The sequence below is a fragment of the Myotis davidii genome, unplaced genomic scaffold, assembly GCF_000327345.1.
Source record: "Myotis davidii unplaced genomic scaffold, ASM32734v1 scaffold147, whole genome shotgun sequence".
Taxonomy (NCBI): Eukaryota; Metazoa; Chordata; class Mammalia; order Chiroptera; family Vespertilionidae; genus Myotis; species Myotis davidii.
The window spans coordinates 1,254,697-1,273,265 of NW_006383010.1; the positions used below are offsets into that span (position 1 = coordinate 1,254,697).

General features: G+C 38.1%; 1 protein-coding gene across 3 annotated transcripts in view; it reads right to left on the minus strand.

Moving 5' to 3' along the window:
* The window catches only part of MCM9 (minichromosome maintenance 9 homologous recombination repair factor), a 78,605-nt gene that overhangs the window by 26,761 nt on the left and 33,275 nt on the right, over positions 1–18,569 (minus strand). For 2 of the 3 annotated variants that reach the window (XM_015557801.1, XM_006778419.2), the window contains one exon: positions 14,436–14,555. The exons of the other annotated variant lie outside the window; for it this stretch is intronic. In XM_015557801.1, the coding sequence (XP_015413287.1) occupies positions 14,436–14,555 (120 nt within the window). The remainder of the gene's footprint in view (positions 1–14,435; positions 14,556–18,569) is intronic. 3 annotated transcript variants of the gene reach the window in all.

Sequence of the window (18,569 nt, forward strand, 5' to 3'; positions counted from 1 at the left end):
GCTCGGCGCCCTGGGGCACGGGCTCCCCCGACCAACGGAACTCCGTTCCTAGCGACTGAAGTCTTCTCTCTCGGGAAGAAAGACATTGCTCAGCTAGAGAGTCACATTTCACCCAAGAGCAGAAATAAGAAAAATACTTAAGTAACTGCCAGGACTGAATCACTACTGGCTTCTAAGTAGTCTGAAAGGTTTAATTCAAAAACGTGTTGAAATCTAATGAAAATAACTCGATATCCAAACACCCTGAACATAAAACATGAAAGTGGGCTAGGAAGTAAAAGGTAAAGTCATAATGGCAATGCACAAATTTTGACAATTTTTTCTAAGTAATAAAGTAATAAAAAAGATAAATATTCTTAATATGTGCAGTGATAAATATTTAGAAAGCTGAAACTTGCCAAGGTTTTATCGTTGGGAATTTACTTAAAATACTCCGGCGCTTTATTTTCAAAATTTGAGGGGGAAAAGTTTAACTTCATCAATGGTAATTTAAAAATTTAAATAGGGGGACACACATCTTTGAACTTAACAAATCTATTTAACAAAGTGCATTTAATATTATTGTACTAATCAAAGCATATAAAGCACTTTCAACTTAAATTAGTTTTTAATCTATAAAATATATTTTAGGGTGTTAATTTTTTAAATTATAAAAATACGCACTCTTTGTAATAAACTTTCAAAACATCTTACAAAGTAACAGTCCGCTGTACTCAGTGCCTTCCCCATTTCATTCCTATAAGCATAGTTAACACTTTAATCTGTGCTCTTCCATACGGTTTAAATACATTTATAAAGCATATATGCACATGTATAACATGTAGTGCACATTTTGAAACTTGTTAAATTTCTAAATAGGCCATTGATAATAAAATTAAAGGAGAATGTTCTTACTATTTTGAAACCATCTGAGTACTTTACCATAGTAATACTATAAACATTTCAGCTACCAGCCCCATTTTTTTTAATATTCAAGTCTGTAATTTTTCCCATCTTACTGCCATTGCCAATTGCATATAAAAATGGGTGAATGTAATGAAACCATTGGTTGGTCCATTCCAACTTATACGATAGTGGTTTAGGCATTAGAAGTTCTTCAGATTACAGGTTATTTCTCAAGTGATAACTTTCATTTTAGGAGACAATTCTGAAGGAAGTTAGATGACTAAAGATGTTGTTCCAGGGCCTTGACATTGGATGGTTGAAGCCTGCCATTCATGGAGGCAGAACTGTGTTCCATTTTTTACTGGAATCTATTCAGTTAAATCACTTCAGAATTTTCACCATACCAATGTTAACAATACACCTTCCATTTGTATACTTCACTTCCCATGATACCTAGACTCGGCATTTATTTAGTTTTTTGTTTAAGAGTTTAAGCTGAGTCATACCAAAACTGCAAAGGAATCTTTCAAAAAGGTTCCATGCTTGTGTGCTCCACCTAGAGGTTGTGTGAATTAAGGAAACCGAGTTTACTTGGCAAAGGCTTCTTATAGGTTCCGTACTTTTATACTATTGAAATTCTTTATTTAAAAAATTTTTCTTTTCACTTTATAATTCTGTCTCAAGTCCCAAGCCAGAGATGGGCCACCATTTTTGATACTTTAACTTGTCAATAGCCCCTCATTGTTTTACGTTCCTTTAAAAGCTTTGTTTCAGAAAAAGCCTTGAGGAGTAATTGTATTTATTATTTTTTTTAATTTATTTTTACAATATGTTTTTCTTGATTTCAGAGAGAGGAAGGGAGAGAGAGAGAGATAGAAACATCAATGATGAGAGAGAATCTTTGGCTGCCTCCTACACGCCCCCTACTGGGGATGGAGCCCACAACCCCGGCATGTGCCCTGACGGGAATGGAACTGGGACCTCCTGGATCATGGGTTGATGCTCAGCCACTGAGCCACACCTGCAGTGCAGAGTATTTAATTTTAAAATAATTTAGTTGTTTCTAATAACGGCTACATGTTAGTTTAATACTTACAGTGTACCAGAGTAAAGCATAGTGCTTCATACTTTCAAATTATCCAAGACTAAATACTTTCCACTAGACAACAAGTCTTGCCAAGTAGTGCAATTACCGTATTTGCCGGCATATAAGACGACTGGGCGTATAAGACGACCCCCTAACATTTCCACTCAAAATACAGAGTTTGTTATATACTCGCCGTATAAGACTACCCCCTCTTCTGCACACCTTCCACACACCAAATAAAAGGTAAAACAATATCAGATTTGATTTTAACATTTTAATTTATATTCAAATGCTTATGACATGCAGGAAAACTGTCACAAGGCTGTATGTAATCAAACATATACATAAAACAGTGCAAGTTTATTACCGGTAAACATACCGGTAATTCACTAAAGAAAACACACTCTATAGACTGGTACCGTAGATGCTTCTCAGGAACACAGGCAAGCAGCCCACAACCTAGAGGGACTGTCAATGATAGAAGTAAGATAACAAATAGAGGGAGAGAGCAAGTGCCGGGCAAGTCCCTAGCAAGTTTGCTGGCGTGACAGTTTCACCTTAAAAGCCTTCAAACTCCTCTTCATAAAAATGATCTTCAAGTCATATGGAAAGAAATATACGTTAACCCGAATTTACCACACTCGCAAAATCGCACACAGCCAACCATACACCCAGTATGGTATCGCGATTCGCGATTTTGTGCTATCATACTGGGTGTATGGTCGGCTGTATGCGATTTTGCGAGTGTGGTGAAATCGCATAACAGCAAAATCGCATAACAGCCGAGCATACACCCAGCAGCGCTGCTGATCCCTGAACGGTATGTGGAATGAAGTGGGCGGGCATCGGGAGGCCACTATGGCACGGGGCAAGCACTATGGGCAGTCTATCTGAAGTGTACCTGGCGTATAAGACGACCCCCCACTTGGAGGCATATTTTTCAGGGCCAAAAAATCGTCTTATACGCCGGCAAATACGGTAGTTGAAAATTCCCTTGGTGAATCCCTCACTCCCAACACAGATACTTGCAGTCTGGGATTACCATAAGTACGTGAAACAATCAATTAACTTTTAAAATAAGTGAGTAAACGCCTTCAACCTGTGCAAAACATCTGCGCCTTTCCCTGCTTCCAATACAGGAAGAGGGGAATAAAATCTAAGTTCTGAGAATTCTAAGAATAAAATTGATGCTAATTTAGAAATGAGTACTGAGCATTTCAAACTCAGTGGTTACAGCAAGCATCCCATAAACAAATATCAAGGCATTGGTGTTACCCTGAGTTACAGCCTAGATTATCTCCCCATGGCTAGAAAGGGAAGAATTTATCTTCCTAGTTAAATTTTTGGAAAGAGCCCAGGCTTTGGAGTTGCAGAGACATAACTGATTCTAATTCTTTGATTTACTAACTGTGAGTCTAGGTAGATTGGCCTCTCAGAGCCTCAACTTCCTTGTTTGCATAATAGGTATAATTAAATCCATATGATAAAGCTATTGAAGTGTAAACAACAGGTGTGAGGTGCCCAGCATGTAATGGGTATTTTATAAAAGGTTTATAAATCATGACTGTGTTCCTGTCAGACACAAATGCCAACTTATACCAATTAGGAGGCCAAGGGCTCTATATTTTGAGGTACAAATACATATGAAATGAACAAAGTATGCAAATCTACACTTGACAATTCCTAGTCATATCCTCACTTGGCTAGTTTAATAGGTTCACACCCTTAAAACAGTCCTGCCGCTTGGCTTTTGGGTTACTACCTCATTGGCCACTAGTTTTGTAACCTACTTTACTGAGTCTTCCTCATCTCCATGACATTTTTGGACAGTCCCAAGGCTCACTCCCTAGGAATCCTACCTATTTACAATTTCCAAACTTTTACCAGATCTATTCATTATCTCCACTTAGATATCTAGTAGACACCTCACACTGAACAAGTCTAAAATTAATGCCTGATTGGTTCCCTCACCTATCTCCTATGCATGCACTCTACAGCACGCGCGCGCACACAGTGAGTCTTGCTGCCTCTATCTTTAAGATTTATCAAGAATGCGACTGTGTCTCACCCCCATGGTAGCCACTCCTCTAATCAAAACCCTACAATGGCTTCCCTTGCCTCTTACTGTAAAAGCCAAGTCTTCTTAATGGTCTTCTAAACTTTGCACAACCCCGAGACGCCCTTCACCCCGCAATGTCATGGTAATTTTACTCTTTGCTCATTCTGGTCCTGCCTTAGCAGTCTTGCTTTTTCTTGCCAAGCATGCTGCTACCCTATGCCTTTGTATTTGTTGCTTCTTCTGAGTAGGTAATTCATATTGTTTGTTTCCTCACTTAATCTTATTAACAAATAGATGATCTGTTGAGGGTCCTGCATCTGAAAATGTGCTAGAAGCTGGAAGGAAATAAAATGGTCTAGCCTGGGACACAGCCATGAATGACATATTAGGTCCTCAGAAAATGACTACGGACTTCATAAGAGAAAGTATAAGCTACAAGGAGCATTTAGTTCAATAAATTGTAGTTTATAAATACTGGATGAATAAGTAGTACCTATACTATTTCTGATATCTATTTAGGGAATGAAAATACCTACAATTACACAAAAATGGCAACTCACGGCGACACTAACTAGATTCTCTACAAGTAACCCAGCAACACCCTCCTCTGGGAGGGCTGGTGTAGTCTTAGCGCAGTGAATCCAAGAGGCAGTCCACACTGCTAACCCCGAGAGGCCCAGGAGGTCTCAAATGGGTTTCTCTCTCCTCCCCTGACCCTAAAGAGGAAGCTCCTTCACAAGAACAGTCTTTTTACTCATCTCTGGGTTCTCACAGAGCACACTGTGAAGGGTGTTCAATAAAATCTGAGTGATTGAATTTCACAGAATGCCATAGTTGCACTTCGGCGTGTCTTGTTCTTCCTTATGCCTTTCCCCACCATCTATTCTATACTCTTGTATCAAGTGGCAAGAGGATCCTTGGTTTCTCCTTCCCAATTTAAAGAACGTATGACAGGAAGGGGTGCGTTGAAGAAGAAACCTGACTCTGGTTCTGTAACAGTTATGAGCTGAAACCCCTTCTGAGCCACTGGGAAGTTGGCCAATGACTTTCCATTTTGGAGCTCGGAGATTTGGATCTGTGCAACATCGTGGGGGGGCAGTCCTTCCAAAGTGTGGTTAGTAAGTTAAAATACGACATGAATGGAGGAGGGGGTGATTCCATAGCCAAATACGTTTGGGAGCTGCCGGACTGACGTCGCTGGTTTTACTGAAGGATGTCGGACACGTCCTCTGCCGCCGTGCTTTATGAACCCTCAGGACAAGGCTGACGCATTTCCCAGGTTTTGAGCCATCCTCTTCGTGAGGAGACCTGCCCAGGTACTAGTGTTTCCCAAAAGAGCACTTTGAGAAACTGGTACAAAATGTAAGAATTTTTTAAGGAACCGTTTAGTGCCTTCCTGGATTTTCTGCTATGAAAAGCCAATCTCAGCAGCCAGTAAATGGCTAAGTGGACATTAAAAGGGTTTTTGATGTCATATTGTAATATAATCACTGAATATGAAATAATGTTTTGGTTTTAACCCTAGACCTGGAATGGAAAATTATCTATGTGGGCTCTGCAGAAAGTGAAGAATACGATCAAGTTTTAGACTCTGTTTTAGTGGGCCCCGTTCCTGCGGGAAGGCATATGTTTGTATTTCAGGTAAGATCATTCTTGGTAAATATGTATGTAAAATATGTTTCTTAACAGACTACATCAGATGGTTCTCATCCCTTTCCTTGTGGGTTAAGTCACTCAGCTGCTGCTGCGTTCGCTTTTTATCTACTTCTCTCACATTTTAGGAGGTCTCTGTGTTATGCAGGAACACCGCCTCTTGATTTCGTTTGCTGAGAGATGTTAATGTGATATTTACTTCAGGGATTGCACAGCATGCAGTAACTTTACACGTGGTGGTTAATTTTGGGCTTTTCAGTGAATAGTCTCTTAGTATCAGACTTTCAGGGGGGTGCTGTCCAGCAGCCCCAAACAGAGATTAAAGATGCACACTACTTATTGGTGTAGTCAGTCATATGCAGCTTTATGGTTTCAACCACTAGGAGTGATGAAAATATTAAAAAAGCAACAACTTGATATCAGCATAATCAGTAATGAAGCTAGGTTAAAAGGTATGTTAGTAGAAAGAGAGATGTGTGATCTTGGGTCATTGGAATTGAAGTTCGTTTTACTAAAGTATCTAATCCACACATTTTCTAAAGGGTTACTGTTATTAAGCTACACTGTTTACTGACTGTGAGGGGAAATTCTAATATAAAATATGTTCTCAGATATCACTGACAGTATTGAGATCTGGGCTAAGATTGCAGCATTGTCTTCTGTATTCAACAGTTCTTTTAATCCATGCTAAACTGTATAAAACTATCCAGTCACTTTCCAATTATCCATACTTATTAGAGAAATACTTATAATAGTTGAAAGAGTAACTAGCCACAGGTTTTTACAAAACTATTAAATTTCTACAACAGGGTCCCATCAGTTAAGTAGAACCCACAGAAGAGACTTCATCCAGAGAAAAAATAAACTCTTCCTATTGCTGACTCCTGTTTTTTCACTTCACAGATGAGACCAATTTAAATGAATACTGCTACTCAGATAATCCCATGAGATATGGGCCAAGACTAACTCAAACCTATGGCATCTTTAGAGCTGCTATCTTTCCCTCCCCTCTCCTAAACAGGGAATTCCAATTCTTGGTCTCCTAGCCAGCGTGCTTTTTATTAAAAAGCAGCAAATAATTTACTGTACCTAAACAAGTGGTTTAAAAGCTCAAATATATTAAAGTGCTCCCAGATTGTGGAGTGCATAACCTTGGTGAAAGACATGGGTACCAGAGAATGAGTGTGTAGGGGAAGCACTGCAGTTATAGATCTCGTTCAAATCCCACTTCAGTGCTTGTTATGCACACTAGTAGCCCTGCCCACGAATCCGTGCACCAGTAGCTCGCTGCCCCGTCCACCCCCCTCATAGCTTGCTGCCCTGCCCCTTCCTGTAGCTCTCTACCGCCCACCTGTAGCTCGCTGCCCCACCCTCCTGCTTATCCGTGATCCAGTCGTTATGCGGTCGGTCATTATGCTTCATGGACTAATAACCATTTGCATATTACATCTTTATATTATAGGATATATGTCTTCACAGGCTCCCTAACCTCCATTAGTCACCTATAAAATGTGGTGAATATCCCACCTCATAAGAATGTTTTGAGGATTAAACGAGGAATGAAGCAGTCAAGTACAATCACTGACAAATAGTGCCCTGTTCTATGTTTAGAACTAAAATTTCACTCTTTTAGCTTCTTGAAATTGTTATATAAAGAAGTAGTATGTGCTTTGACCCACAAACCTGGAGAACCTGTCCTTTACTGATAATTTACGATATAGTAAAGAAACTTAGAGATGCAGTGAGTGATATATGCACCTTTTTATGCCACTATAAAAAGTTGTAAAGAAATCCCTTGTTTTTTAAACAAATCCTTAAAAATATGTCCTGTGTATTTGTTGTTAAGAACATTCCTAAGCTGTTGGCTTAGAGTGCTGGAGAAAAAAATTAAAAATATTTGCTTCTTAGTGGTTTTCCACTGGTTTTACCTTGGTAACAGTGCACACTGACAAAAAGCAACAGAGGAAGCACATGTGATTTAGATCATATGTTCAGCCCGTAAGTTTTACAAAATGTACCATTATCAGCAGAAAGGGACTGAAATACAGGTTTGGTTTTGTGCTTCAAACAAACTGCCATAGTATTCTCCTGATCTGTCCTATTTTGCCTCTCACTTCTCCATCCTGTGACTTCTCCATCCTAAATGATCGAGAGGTTTACAGGTTTTTCTACTTAAATTTGCCCAAGCTGAATCCTTTGGCAAACAAATTTTAGAACACAAATATGCCTAGAACCAATTTGCTGAAGGATGTGAAGCACTATGTGGGAAGTCTCCATCGCTCTGCTAAACTACCTCTCTGTTTCTTATCTCTCCCCACTCCCAGGTACATGGGGAACTCTTTGGGGACCCCGCAAGTAACAGAACACCTCCCTGGAGGGATGCTCAGGATTTCTAAGATAAACAGCATATTCTCAGGACAGACTCTCTCTCTGTCCCCATTCTGGTGTCTCCAACGAGATCATAAACCACTTCAGGGCAGGAACTGAGTTATGAACGAATTTCAAAATACTAAGTACACAGTGTGTGCTCAGAGCTGTGCCAGACATGAGATTATATATAAAGACTAGAGGCCTGATGCACGAAATTTGTGCAAGAGTAGGCTTCTTTCCCCTGGATGCCGGCACCGGCTTCCCTCCAGGACCTGGGGTTCCCCCCGGCCGCCGGTAGGCACCTGGGACCCAGGCTTCCCTTGCAGCCCTGGCTTTATCCAGAAGGATGTCTGGTCTAATTAGCATATTATGCTTTTATTATTATAGATGAACTGGATGGGACTCCTGCCCAAGATAAAACTTAGAATGACAGGCAAGATTGAAGGGTAAATGTATTTGGGTTGTTAGACATTGCTAGTATGTCAAATAATATGAGTGCATAAAAAAGATTGCTATTCTAACTTTTGAGCTAAGAAGAATACATTTGATGCAAACTTTAAATGATGAATTTTTCAGACTATTAGGCAAGAACATTTCAGGCCAAAGGGACAGTGTATGCAAGGCAGAGGCATGAAAGATCACTCTATTTTAAAGAACCTGTGTAGATTGTCAAACTGCAGCGGGAAGGCTGGGGAGGGTTGAGGGGCAGGAGGTAGGGGGGTAAGAGATCAACCAAAGGACTTGTATGCATGCATATAAGCATAACCAATGGACATAAGACACTGGGGGATAGGGGAGGCTAGGGGACGGTCTAGGGCAGGGTCTTAGGCGACCCCTGTGAAAGGGTCGTTTGACCACCAAAGGGGTCTCGACCCACAGGTTGAGAACTGCTGAGTTAAAAGGAATGTGAATGGAGATGGGGGTTGGAGACAAATTGTGAAGGGCCTTACAGGTGAAGTTAACTGAGATTTTTATCTTAGAAATGGGGGTAATCATCTGAAGTGTTAAAACCTGGTGAAGGAATAGGACTAGAACTGAGCTTAGGTAACCAATGCTGGCAACAGTGCAAATGACAGGCTAATTTAGGTCTGAAAATTATGACTGGAAAAGGTTGCAATAAATAAAACTATTGATTGTGTATTATATTTTATGAAAGGTTTTATAATTGAATATTGCATAAACCTCATAAACGACAACATGCTGTAGCCAGATTTATTTTACTCTGAAGTAGTGATGCTTTCAAGCACCCAGGGTACTTGGGTATACAGTGGAGAAACATGTGAACTATATTTCCTGGCTATACGTCAGTCTCAAAAATGAGCATTTGTCTGCCCCAATATGATGCCCTCAACTGATGGTGTTCAAAGTAACCAAAATTCTAGTCTTCCTTGTAGTTAACAGCCTTTTGTGATATGTGTTTCTTTTCTTTTAAAATTATTCTAGGCTGATGCACCTAATCCAGGACTCATTCCAGATGCAGATGCCGTAGGTGTAACAGTTGTGCTAATTACATGCACCTATCGAGGTCAAGAATTTATTAGAGTTGGCTATTATGTAAATAATGAATATACCGAGAGAGAATTAAGGGAAAATCCACCGGTAAAACCAGACTTTTCTAAGGTAATGTTCTGACTGTTCCTTTTTACAGTTTTTTACGCAATTGCCATTTCACGGTGTACCATGAAAGTGGTCAATTTGAGGTCCTTGTGCCAATTGGAAAACTAATCATGGTTCCATTACCATGGATGACCTCAGACTCTCTCCAGATGAGTCATAAGTACTGTTGGTCAGGCACCTTGAGTCTCTGGTTTCAGAAATTGAAAATGCCTCCTGTGAAAAACAGACCTTTGTTTATGACTTTCTATATGGCATTTCCCATACATCATAATTCTATTCATTTTAATCCTTAGGAGATTCAAATTCATGTTTGTTGTACCGATTATACAATAATAGTTTTGACTATAACTCTTCTCAAAATTGCAGGAGGGAGTTTTATGTTTGTTTTTCATATCAACACTGTTCTCAGAACATTTATATGCCTTGTTTTATCTGCTACTCTTACAAGTTTAAATTAAAGGTATTAAATATTTTTAGTGAGAGAAAGCAGCTTAGCTTCTGAGTGAAAAGTTGAAATCAATGATTCAGTATTCTCAAAAATAATTAGTACTTTATGATTCCATTGGGAACTGTAACAGTTTAGTGACTAGTGATTTTTGAGATTGAATACAACACTACCATGTAAGAAAATTTACATAAGTAGAAAGTAATAAGGCTAGAATGTTTTTTTATCCTGGTGTAGGGCCTTCCATTGTTGATCCAATTTTTTAGTTACCTGTATGGCACGGCACCTTGTATATAAAAAAAAGGAAGAAATTAGAATGTTGGGGTTTTGTTTTTTTTAATCCTCACCCAAGAATATGTTCATTGACTTTAGAGAGAGGATGGGAGGGAGGGAGGGAGAGAGAAAGAAACCTTGGTGTGAGAGAGAAACATCAATTGGCTGCCTCCCATACACACCCCAACCAGGGACTGAACCTGCAACCTAGGTTTGTGCCCTGACTAGGAATTGAACCTACAACCTCTCAGTGTATGGAACAGTGCACCAACCAACCGAGCCACACCAGCCAGGGCTAGAACACTGTTTTTAAGAATGAGCCATAACAATTAAAAGGTAGGAAGCCACTAATAACAAGAGGTTATATTTGAGGGAATTTTTCATTCTCTTTGAAATATTACTGAAGAGACACCATATCTCTCTAGAAAGCATCCTCTGAAACGTTCACCTTTTAAAACCAAAAGTATTGAGGACTTGGGTATTTTCTTGGATAGTATAAGTATGAATTCTTATTTTCATTAGGCTAAATAGTTTCTTTGCAGCAGCCCTAGTTCTTCTTTATTAGTTATGTTTTAGGTGCTTTGACTTACACATTTGTATGTATATGAACTTAGCCCTTGTGGAGTATTAATATAAAGAACCATTCTATCAAGCTCCTGTTTGTATATGGTGATCTAACTTTCTTCATGTTTACAATTTATATATTTTCTTCTTCCTATAGCTTCAAAGGAACATTTTGGCATCTAATCCCAGAGTCACAAGATTCCACATTAACTGGGAAGATAACACAGAAAAACTGGAAGATGCAGAGAGCAGTAATCCAAACCTACAGTCACTTCTTTCAACAGATGCTTTACCTTCAGCATCAAAGGGATGGTCCACGTCAGAAAACTCACTAAATGTTATGTTAGAATCCCACATGGACTGCGTGTGACCACCTCCCATCTCTTTAGTACAAATTAAGCTATTAAAACACAGAACTATTTCCCTGAAATTCTGTAAGTCATACTCACTAAGACACAATGTGAAGAATTTGTTTAAAAACCATCCTGTAGAAAGTTTATAAGAAAACCAGTATTTGAGCAAATTGTGGAATATAAATACAACTATTTTTAAGTAATTTTTCTCTAATGTGTTATTTTATTTGTTCTGAAACTAATCTGATTAAATCATATATATTATTTTCTTCTCTATATGTAATTAAAGCACTTATAAAGAAATAAGAATTACTGGACCAGGTTGTAAAGATGTCTTAGCCTCTTGGACAATAATCTTTGGACCACTATTTTACTGACCTTCAAAAGAACAAAGTTCACTTCAACTAAAATGTTTCTTCCTGTAATAACATAGTTTGGTTTAATTTAAGGAGTGAATTTCCATTATTTAATTCTTTTAAAGTCCTCTGGCTATGGTTTTTGTTTTTATGAGAGTTTAGGACATCAGAACACTTAATGAATCACATACATCATTACCCAGTGCAATCAACATGTCAAGAGCAAATACAAACTCCCTCAGTTTAAAAACAGGAGAATATAATGACTTAGATCTATTCATTAGATTTATAATAATATTATAAACTTAACTCTTTAAAACTGTTTCATAGATCATCTGTTGTTAGCATTTATATAAAAACTGGATTTGGGGCAGTATATTTAGCTTTACCCTAACAGGTAAGTTATTATTTTGGAAATGTATATATCTTCACACAGGTAGTACTCTTTCCATTATCCCCAACACTCATGCAGAATAAGACTGACATATTCTTGATAGCTTTTCCAGATAAGTTTTTTTAAAAGCAGTCTTGGAAAGGAATTCATAAACTAAATGGGCCAAAAGGTTTTTTCTTTGTTAAGAGCTAGGTCCTTCTTCAAAAAGTTTCTTATGCTCCATTAACTTAAGTGTAGAATATTCTCGTTGCTCTTGCTGCTAAGCAAGACATCAGCCATATGATGCAGAGTTATGCAGTGCCTTCATATCGGAAACTTTTATACTATACTACACTTTAAAGCTTTTATTTTGAGGAAGAGGAAAGGGCATTTGTCTGAATATGGAATATAAGTTGTACATATTTCCTGTCATTCTAAAAGTGAATTTGTGAAGCAAAATTTTGCTAAATGTTAAAGTTTGAAATTTAATATACCAGATTATTAAAATACTATCCACTAGTCCATAGACTATAAAAATAAAACACATCCTACTGTCAAAACTATAAAGAAAAATTTTATTTTTGTCTAATTGCAATGAAAATAAAATGTTAAAAGTATTAAAATAAAAATGAAAGTAGTATTTTCCAACAAAGAGCTCAGTGATTAATATAACGGGCAAGATATGTGCTTATTAGAAATAAAGCATATATAAGCCAGATTACCAATTATAGTTCACTGCTAAGGTGTGTTTTAGTTTTTTTAAAATTGATTTTGAGAGAGAGAGGGAGAGGGAGGGAGAGAAACATAGATCAGCTGCCTCCTACGTGCCCCCTACTGGGCTTTGAGCCTGCAACCAGGAATCCAACAAGCAACCTTTCGGTGCACAGGATGATGCCCAACCGAGCCACACTGCTGAGTTTTTATTCTGATAAATTATAATACTGGTTTGTATTGACAACTGAGGGTTACGTCTTTTTATTGTAAATGGACAGCCAATTTTCACAGAAGTTTGAGACTTTAAAACTATTATTAAAAATTATGGGTCTATGCCCTAGCCAGTTTGGCTCAATGGATAGAGTGTCAGCCTGTGGACTGAAGGGTCCCAGGTTCGATTTGTGTCAAGGGCACATGCCTGGGTTGCGGGCTTGATCCCACTGTGGGCCTGCAGGAGGCACCCGATCAATGATTCTCTCCCTCTCCCTTCCTCTTTGAAATAAATAAAAGTATATTTTTTTAAAAAAATATGGTTCTATAAGATAATTTTAAATATTAAAATTAAAGTAGAAAAATTTAGAATTCAAACATTAGGAACTGAGAAACTAGTTTTTCCCCCCCATTTAGCCTCATTTACAGACACTATATGAATTATGACTAGAAGGTTTGGAACTGTTTTTTCCCTTTTTTGATCATAGTAAATAGCTGTGTCCTGGGAAGATAAATAAAAAACAATATGCTACAGAAGAGACCGAAGGGGAGGTTGGAGGGAATGAGGGCATCATCTGAGCTGAGAAAACATTCAGAAATCGGATGAGCATGCTTTGTTCAGCTCCTTAGAATGGAGCTCTCATTATGTAGGACCATTAATGGAGATTTGCTGCTTTATGGTAACTTTAAAATATACATTTCTCATAAGCAATCTGAGCACAGGGTTAGGCTCCCCTGACAAGTAATAAATGACATTTATAAAATGTGTAAAATCAAAGGCCCATTACAGAAGAACAAAAGAAATATTTCCCCAGTCAAAATGGAGTAAAAATACAAAATGGCATCAAACATGTCTTTTAAAATAAATTTTTCCTAAAGTCACTTGGTAATTAAATCTTGATATCCTATCTGCAAAGGCTTTTAAATGCATTGTTGAAGAATCATTAGAATGTGTGAATAAAGCGGCACAATGCAATGATAAAAAGACACTTTTCACATATTAAGACATTTTCTACCTAAGAATTTTCCACAGGAGCTTCCATTGCCCGTGAGATCTATGAGCATAAAAATGCCTTAAGCGCAACATGATCTATCTATGTAAAGTGAAATTTTTACCCTCCTATTTATTTCATTGTTCTGCTCACTGGGTCCTCGAACAATGCCAGCTAATACATACTTTTTCATGCATAAGTATGTATGAAGATAATCACTAGATTATGAGAAAAGTGAATAGCATCATTCAAAACTAAGATGCAAAAAGATGTATAGAATAAGTTTTTGGAAAATAAGTGATGGTGGAGCCTTTAAAATATTTTCTTAAGAGCTACAAAAGAAATGCTACATATTTCCTTCCATTTTTGGCAGTAACTCAGAAATTAGCTTGAAATTTAGCATATTGTAGGTACTTTTTAATAAGAAAAAAAACATTGTATCAGTTTCTGTAGTGACATTAAATGAAATTGTTATGTAAAATACCTGCACTAGTAGATCCAATTCCTGTGGTAAGCACAGATCTTGGTGTAATCTTTGCTGCATATTTAAGGAATTGAGATTTCCCTGTGCCAGGATCCCCAACCAATAAAAGATGAGATTCACCTAGAAAAAAGTAAATGTCAAGTTTTAAATTTCTATGAAAAAGAATAATTAATCAAAACGGAAATGGCCCACTTGGATTGTCAACACAATGTATAATTTATACTAGAGGCCCGGTGCATGAATTCGTGCACGGGTGGGGCTTGGCTGAGTGGCCGCCCCATGGCCAGCCGGCCCCGATCCGGGTGTGGGGGGGGGATCGGGGGTGGGGCCAGCCAGGGGGGCGGGCCCAATCGGAGCCTGGATCAAGGTGATTGGCTGCTGCAGTGTGTGTCACAGCCACTGGTCGTTCTGGTCATTCCACCGTTCCAGTTGCTGGGCTTTTATATATATAGATAATGCTTTTGTTGTATGCTTGGTCATCTGAGAAAAGATTTAACTAAAATATCTTTAGCAAAGTTAACTGTCATCATAACAATCTTTAAATGATTTCTGAAGGTGACATTTAAAATAAAATTTTCTTAACAGACTTTGTGTTATTTCTAGATGTCCAGGCCTATGTTTACTGTTTTTTTTAAATTTGGCTTATAAAGTTTCTGATTTTATTTATTATATTTTCATTTGAGCACTTTGAAAAAGTGGAACTTTTACCTTGGCCAGTTTATCTCAGTGGTTAGAGCTTTGAACCAAAGGGTCACAGGTTTGATTCCTGTTTCCTGGTCAAGGGCACTTATCTAGGTTGAAGGTTTGTTTCCGCCCCAGTCAGGGCATGTGCAGGAGGCAACCAATCAATGTGTCTATCTCACATCAATGTTTCTCTCTCTCCCTCCTCCTCCTTCCCTTCAATTCCCTTCTGTCTGAAAATCAATGGGAAAAATATCCTTGGGTGAGAATTTTAAAAAATAAATAAAAAATAAATACCAAATTCTTGGGGGGGGGTGGGGGGCAGTGGGAGCAGCTGGGAGAGGTCAATGGGGGGAAAAGGAGACATGTAATACTTTAAAACAATAAAGAATTTAAATAAAATAAATACTGAAAATGTGGGACTTTAATAAGTGCTTTATAAATATTTACGATTTCAACAGTTAAGTGAAAATCATTTCATTTAAAAAAATTTTTAGTTTAATGAAATATCTATCTTAAAGTACTCTTTCAAATGTAACACAAATGAGCATGAATATCCTGTGGCTGTATTATATCACTGATCAAACAAATTTTATTTAAGTACTTTCTAAATGTATTAATAAGAAACTCCTATTTAGGTACAACATTTAGCAGAGTGCCTTGCAAACAGTGGGTTATCAAAACATACCATACACATAAACCTTATGACATTTACTATTCTATACTGCAGTACATGGTTTTAGGGTACCTACTCACCGCCTGATTGACATTAATGTATTTGGAGTCTTTTGATCTAGTCTTTGGTTATTAGGACTCTCATATGCCCTATACAAAGACCATAATAAACCTACTTTGTCCAGATTCAGGTCAGTTAAGTGTGTTAGCAGCAAAAGAGCTTTTCTGCCACTTGGACATAATTACATACATAGAGTAATCTTTGCCTGAATGTGTGACCTACAGCAGCACCAAATGGCAGATGGCACATTTGCAACCCATTGGCAGAAGGGGAATCAGCAGGCAGATGACTGAGAGCAGTAGTCTGAGAGAAGCACACTGACAGTCACAGATGGAGGGACGCTGACTTGGTGACATTAAAAAGCACTATTTCTAATCTTTTCCTCTTTTTAAACAAATTTTTAAAAAAATATATATTTTTATTTCAGAGAGGAAGAGAGAGAAACATCACTGATGAAAATCATTGATAGGCTGCCTCTTACATGCTCCCTACTGGGGATCGAGCACACAACCCAGGAATATGCCCTGACAAGAAATCGAATCAGAACCTTCTGGTTCATAGGTCGAAGCTCAACCACTGAACCACACTGGCTGGACTCTAATCTTTCCCTCTTAAAGAAGATGGTGGATCTGATGAAAAACACAGACAGAAATAGAAATGTGAAGATTTTATTTTGTGAAACCCTGAGAGGTTAGAGCAAAACTTACTCATTGAAAAATTTATGATTTCTTTTAGTTTTTGTAATTCTAGAAAGTAGCTATTGATATACAGATGTTGGGCTAAGTATTAGCCAGACAACTGTCAGCTTTAAAGACTACATTTGCAAAGTAAAGCTCAAAAAGCAATTTTTATTCAAGAAAAACAAATTCTCGTTTCTCTCCTTATATGTGTTACAACTTTTCAAAAGTTTTAAATAGGTACTAACCTCTGACTCGTGTTCCTGTAGCATCAGTCCTTTGAATCCCACCAGCCAGTACCATGGCCACAGCAAGCTTTACTAGATACATCCCAAAAACTTGAGGGCATAAACTGGCCAATATTTCATTCCTTCCTAGAAAAGGTAGAAAGACCAGAAGTTGCCAACAATTTTTAAGAAATCATACCTGAAAATTTCCTCCCTACCCTATAACACACTCTACTATCTAAAATGATTTAAAGGCCCTGGCCCAATAGCTCAGTTGGTATGCCAAGGTTGAGGGTTTGATCTCCAGTCAGGCACATACAAGAATCAACCAATGAATGCATAAATAAGTGGAACGACAAATTGATGTTTCTGTCTCTGTCTCACTTCCTCTGTCTCTCTAAAATCAATAAATAAAAAAATAAAATGATCAAGAGGACCATTTCCAAATTACTAAAAGCAGTGAATAATTTAGTTCTCTTCTTAATGCCATGAGGTGAAATGTCTGCTTTATTCCTGGGTGCTACCTGCTTAAGTTTCCATAAATTTATCATACTTGAGAAGGGACAGAAAAGAATCTCATTTTCTCCTTCATCAGGCTAGCATTACCCTTAAAAATAGAACTGGCCGCCTTTCTGTGCAGTAATTTCAGTAGAATCACTACACGGTGTAAATAAAAGGAGAGTGCTTGATCTCAGAACAGTAAGTTGGATTGTAGGAGCCAGAACCTTTACATACAGATACTTGGAACTTCTCCAGGGGAGTCAGAGAAATAAAATCAGTCCACCTTGTGAGGCAGTTCAGCATGTGCTCTGAGCAGTTTGGTAAATTCTGTTTTACTTAGAATAAGTTACTAGGGTATCAGGATATTAAGATCATTTTAATCTTCAAGTTCGCCAATCCAAGCTGCAGGTCTTGGATTCCGCTGATCATGTGCTTTAAATAAGAGGATATCAGTGTTTTAGGATCTGTTTTCAAAAATGTCAAAACACCAAATCTGAGACCCTGCCTATCCCATTCATGAATAAAGTAGGTATTTCATTCGGTTTCTGGCCTAATCAACCAACAGAGAAACATGAGAGTCTAGCAAGCCTTGCCTGAGCCTGTCTAACTTACACAGAATTCACCACTAATGGTGCTGTGTCTACGTTCATGTTACCAGAAGTTAATATCCACATACTAGTAACTAATTTGCATGTTTTGGGACTTTTATACTTATCTGAATTTTTACTCATGTTTCAGTGATAGCTGTTTTGAGGTGAAAATAATTGTATGAGTACTCCAGCAGCTGAAGATTCCAGTTCCAGAAGCTTTCCTGCCAAATCATCAAGGAAGAGAAAGGGCCTTCCTCTACAATTTATGGGCCAACACACAAAGGCTCCTTTTGGTAATATATCCAAATTGCCTCATAATCCTTTTTATAAGGACCTGATCCTAAGAAACAATTTCAAGAAAAAATATTCTTTAAAAAATATGATTCCTAGAAGGTTTGGGACTATGACCTGGCATTGCAGAAATGGTGAAGGAAATATTTCTGTACAACGGGGACCAAAAAGAATTAGTAAATCCTAGAGGAAGTTAATTGACTGCTGGAGGGAATCCATTCCATTGCTGTGGTAGAAAAGCCAACTAGGCAGAGTTGGGCTGAGGCATCTATACTAATAAAAGGGTAATATGCTAATTAGACCGGGAGACCGGACATCTTCCTACCGTCCAACTTCCTTCCGGATAAAGCCATGGTGGTGGGGGCCAAGGCAGAGGCAGGTAGGGGTGATCAGATTGGCAAGGGAGGGTTGTTGGGGGCATGGCTGACACA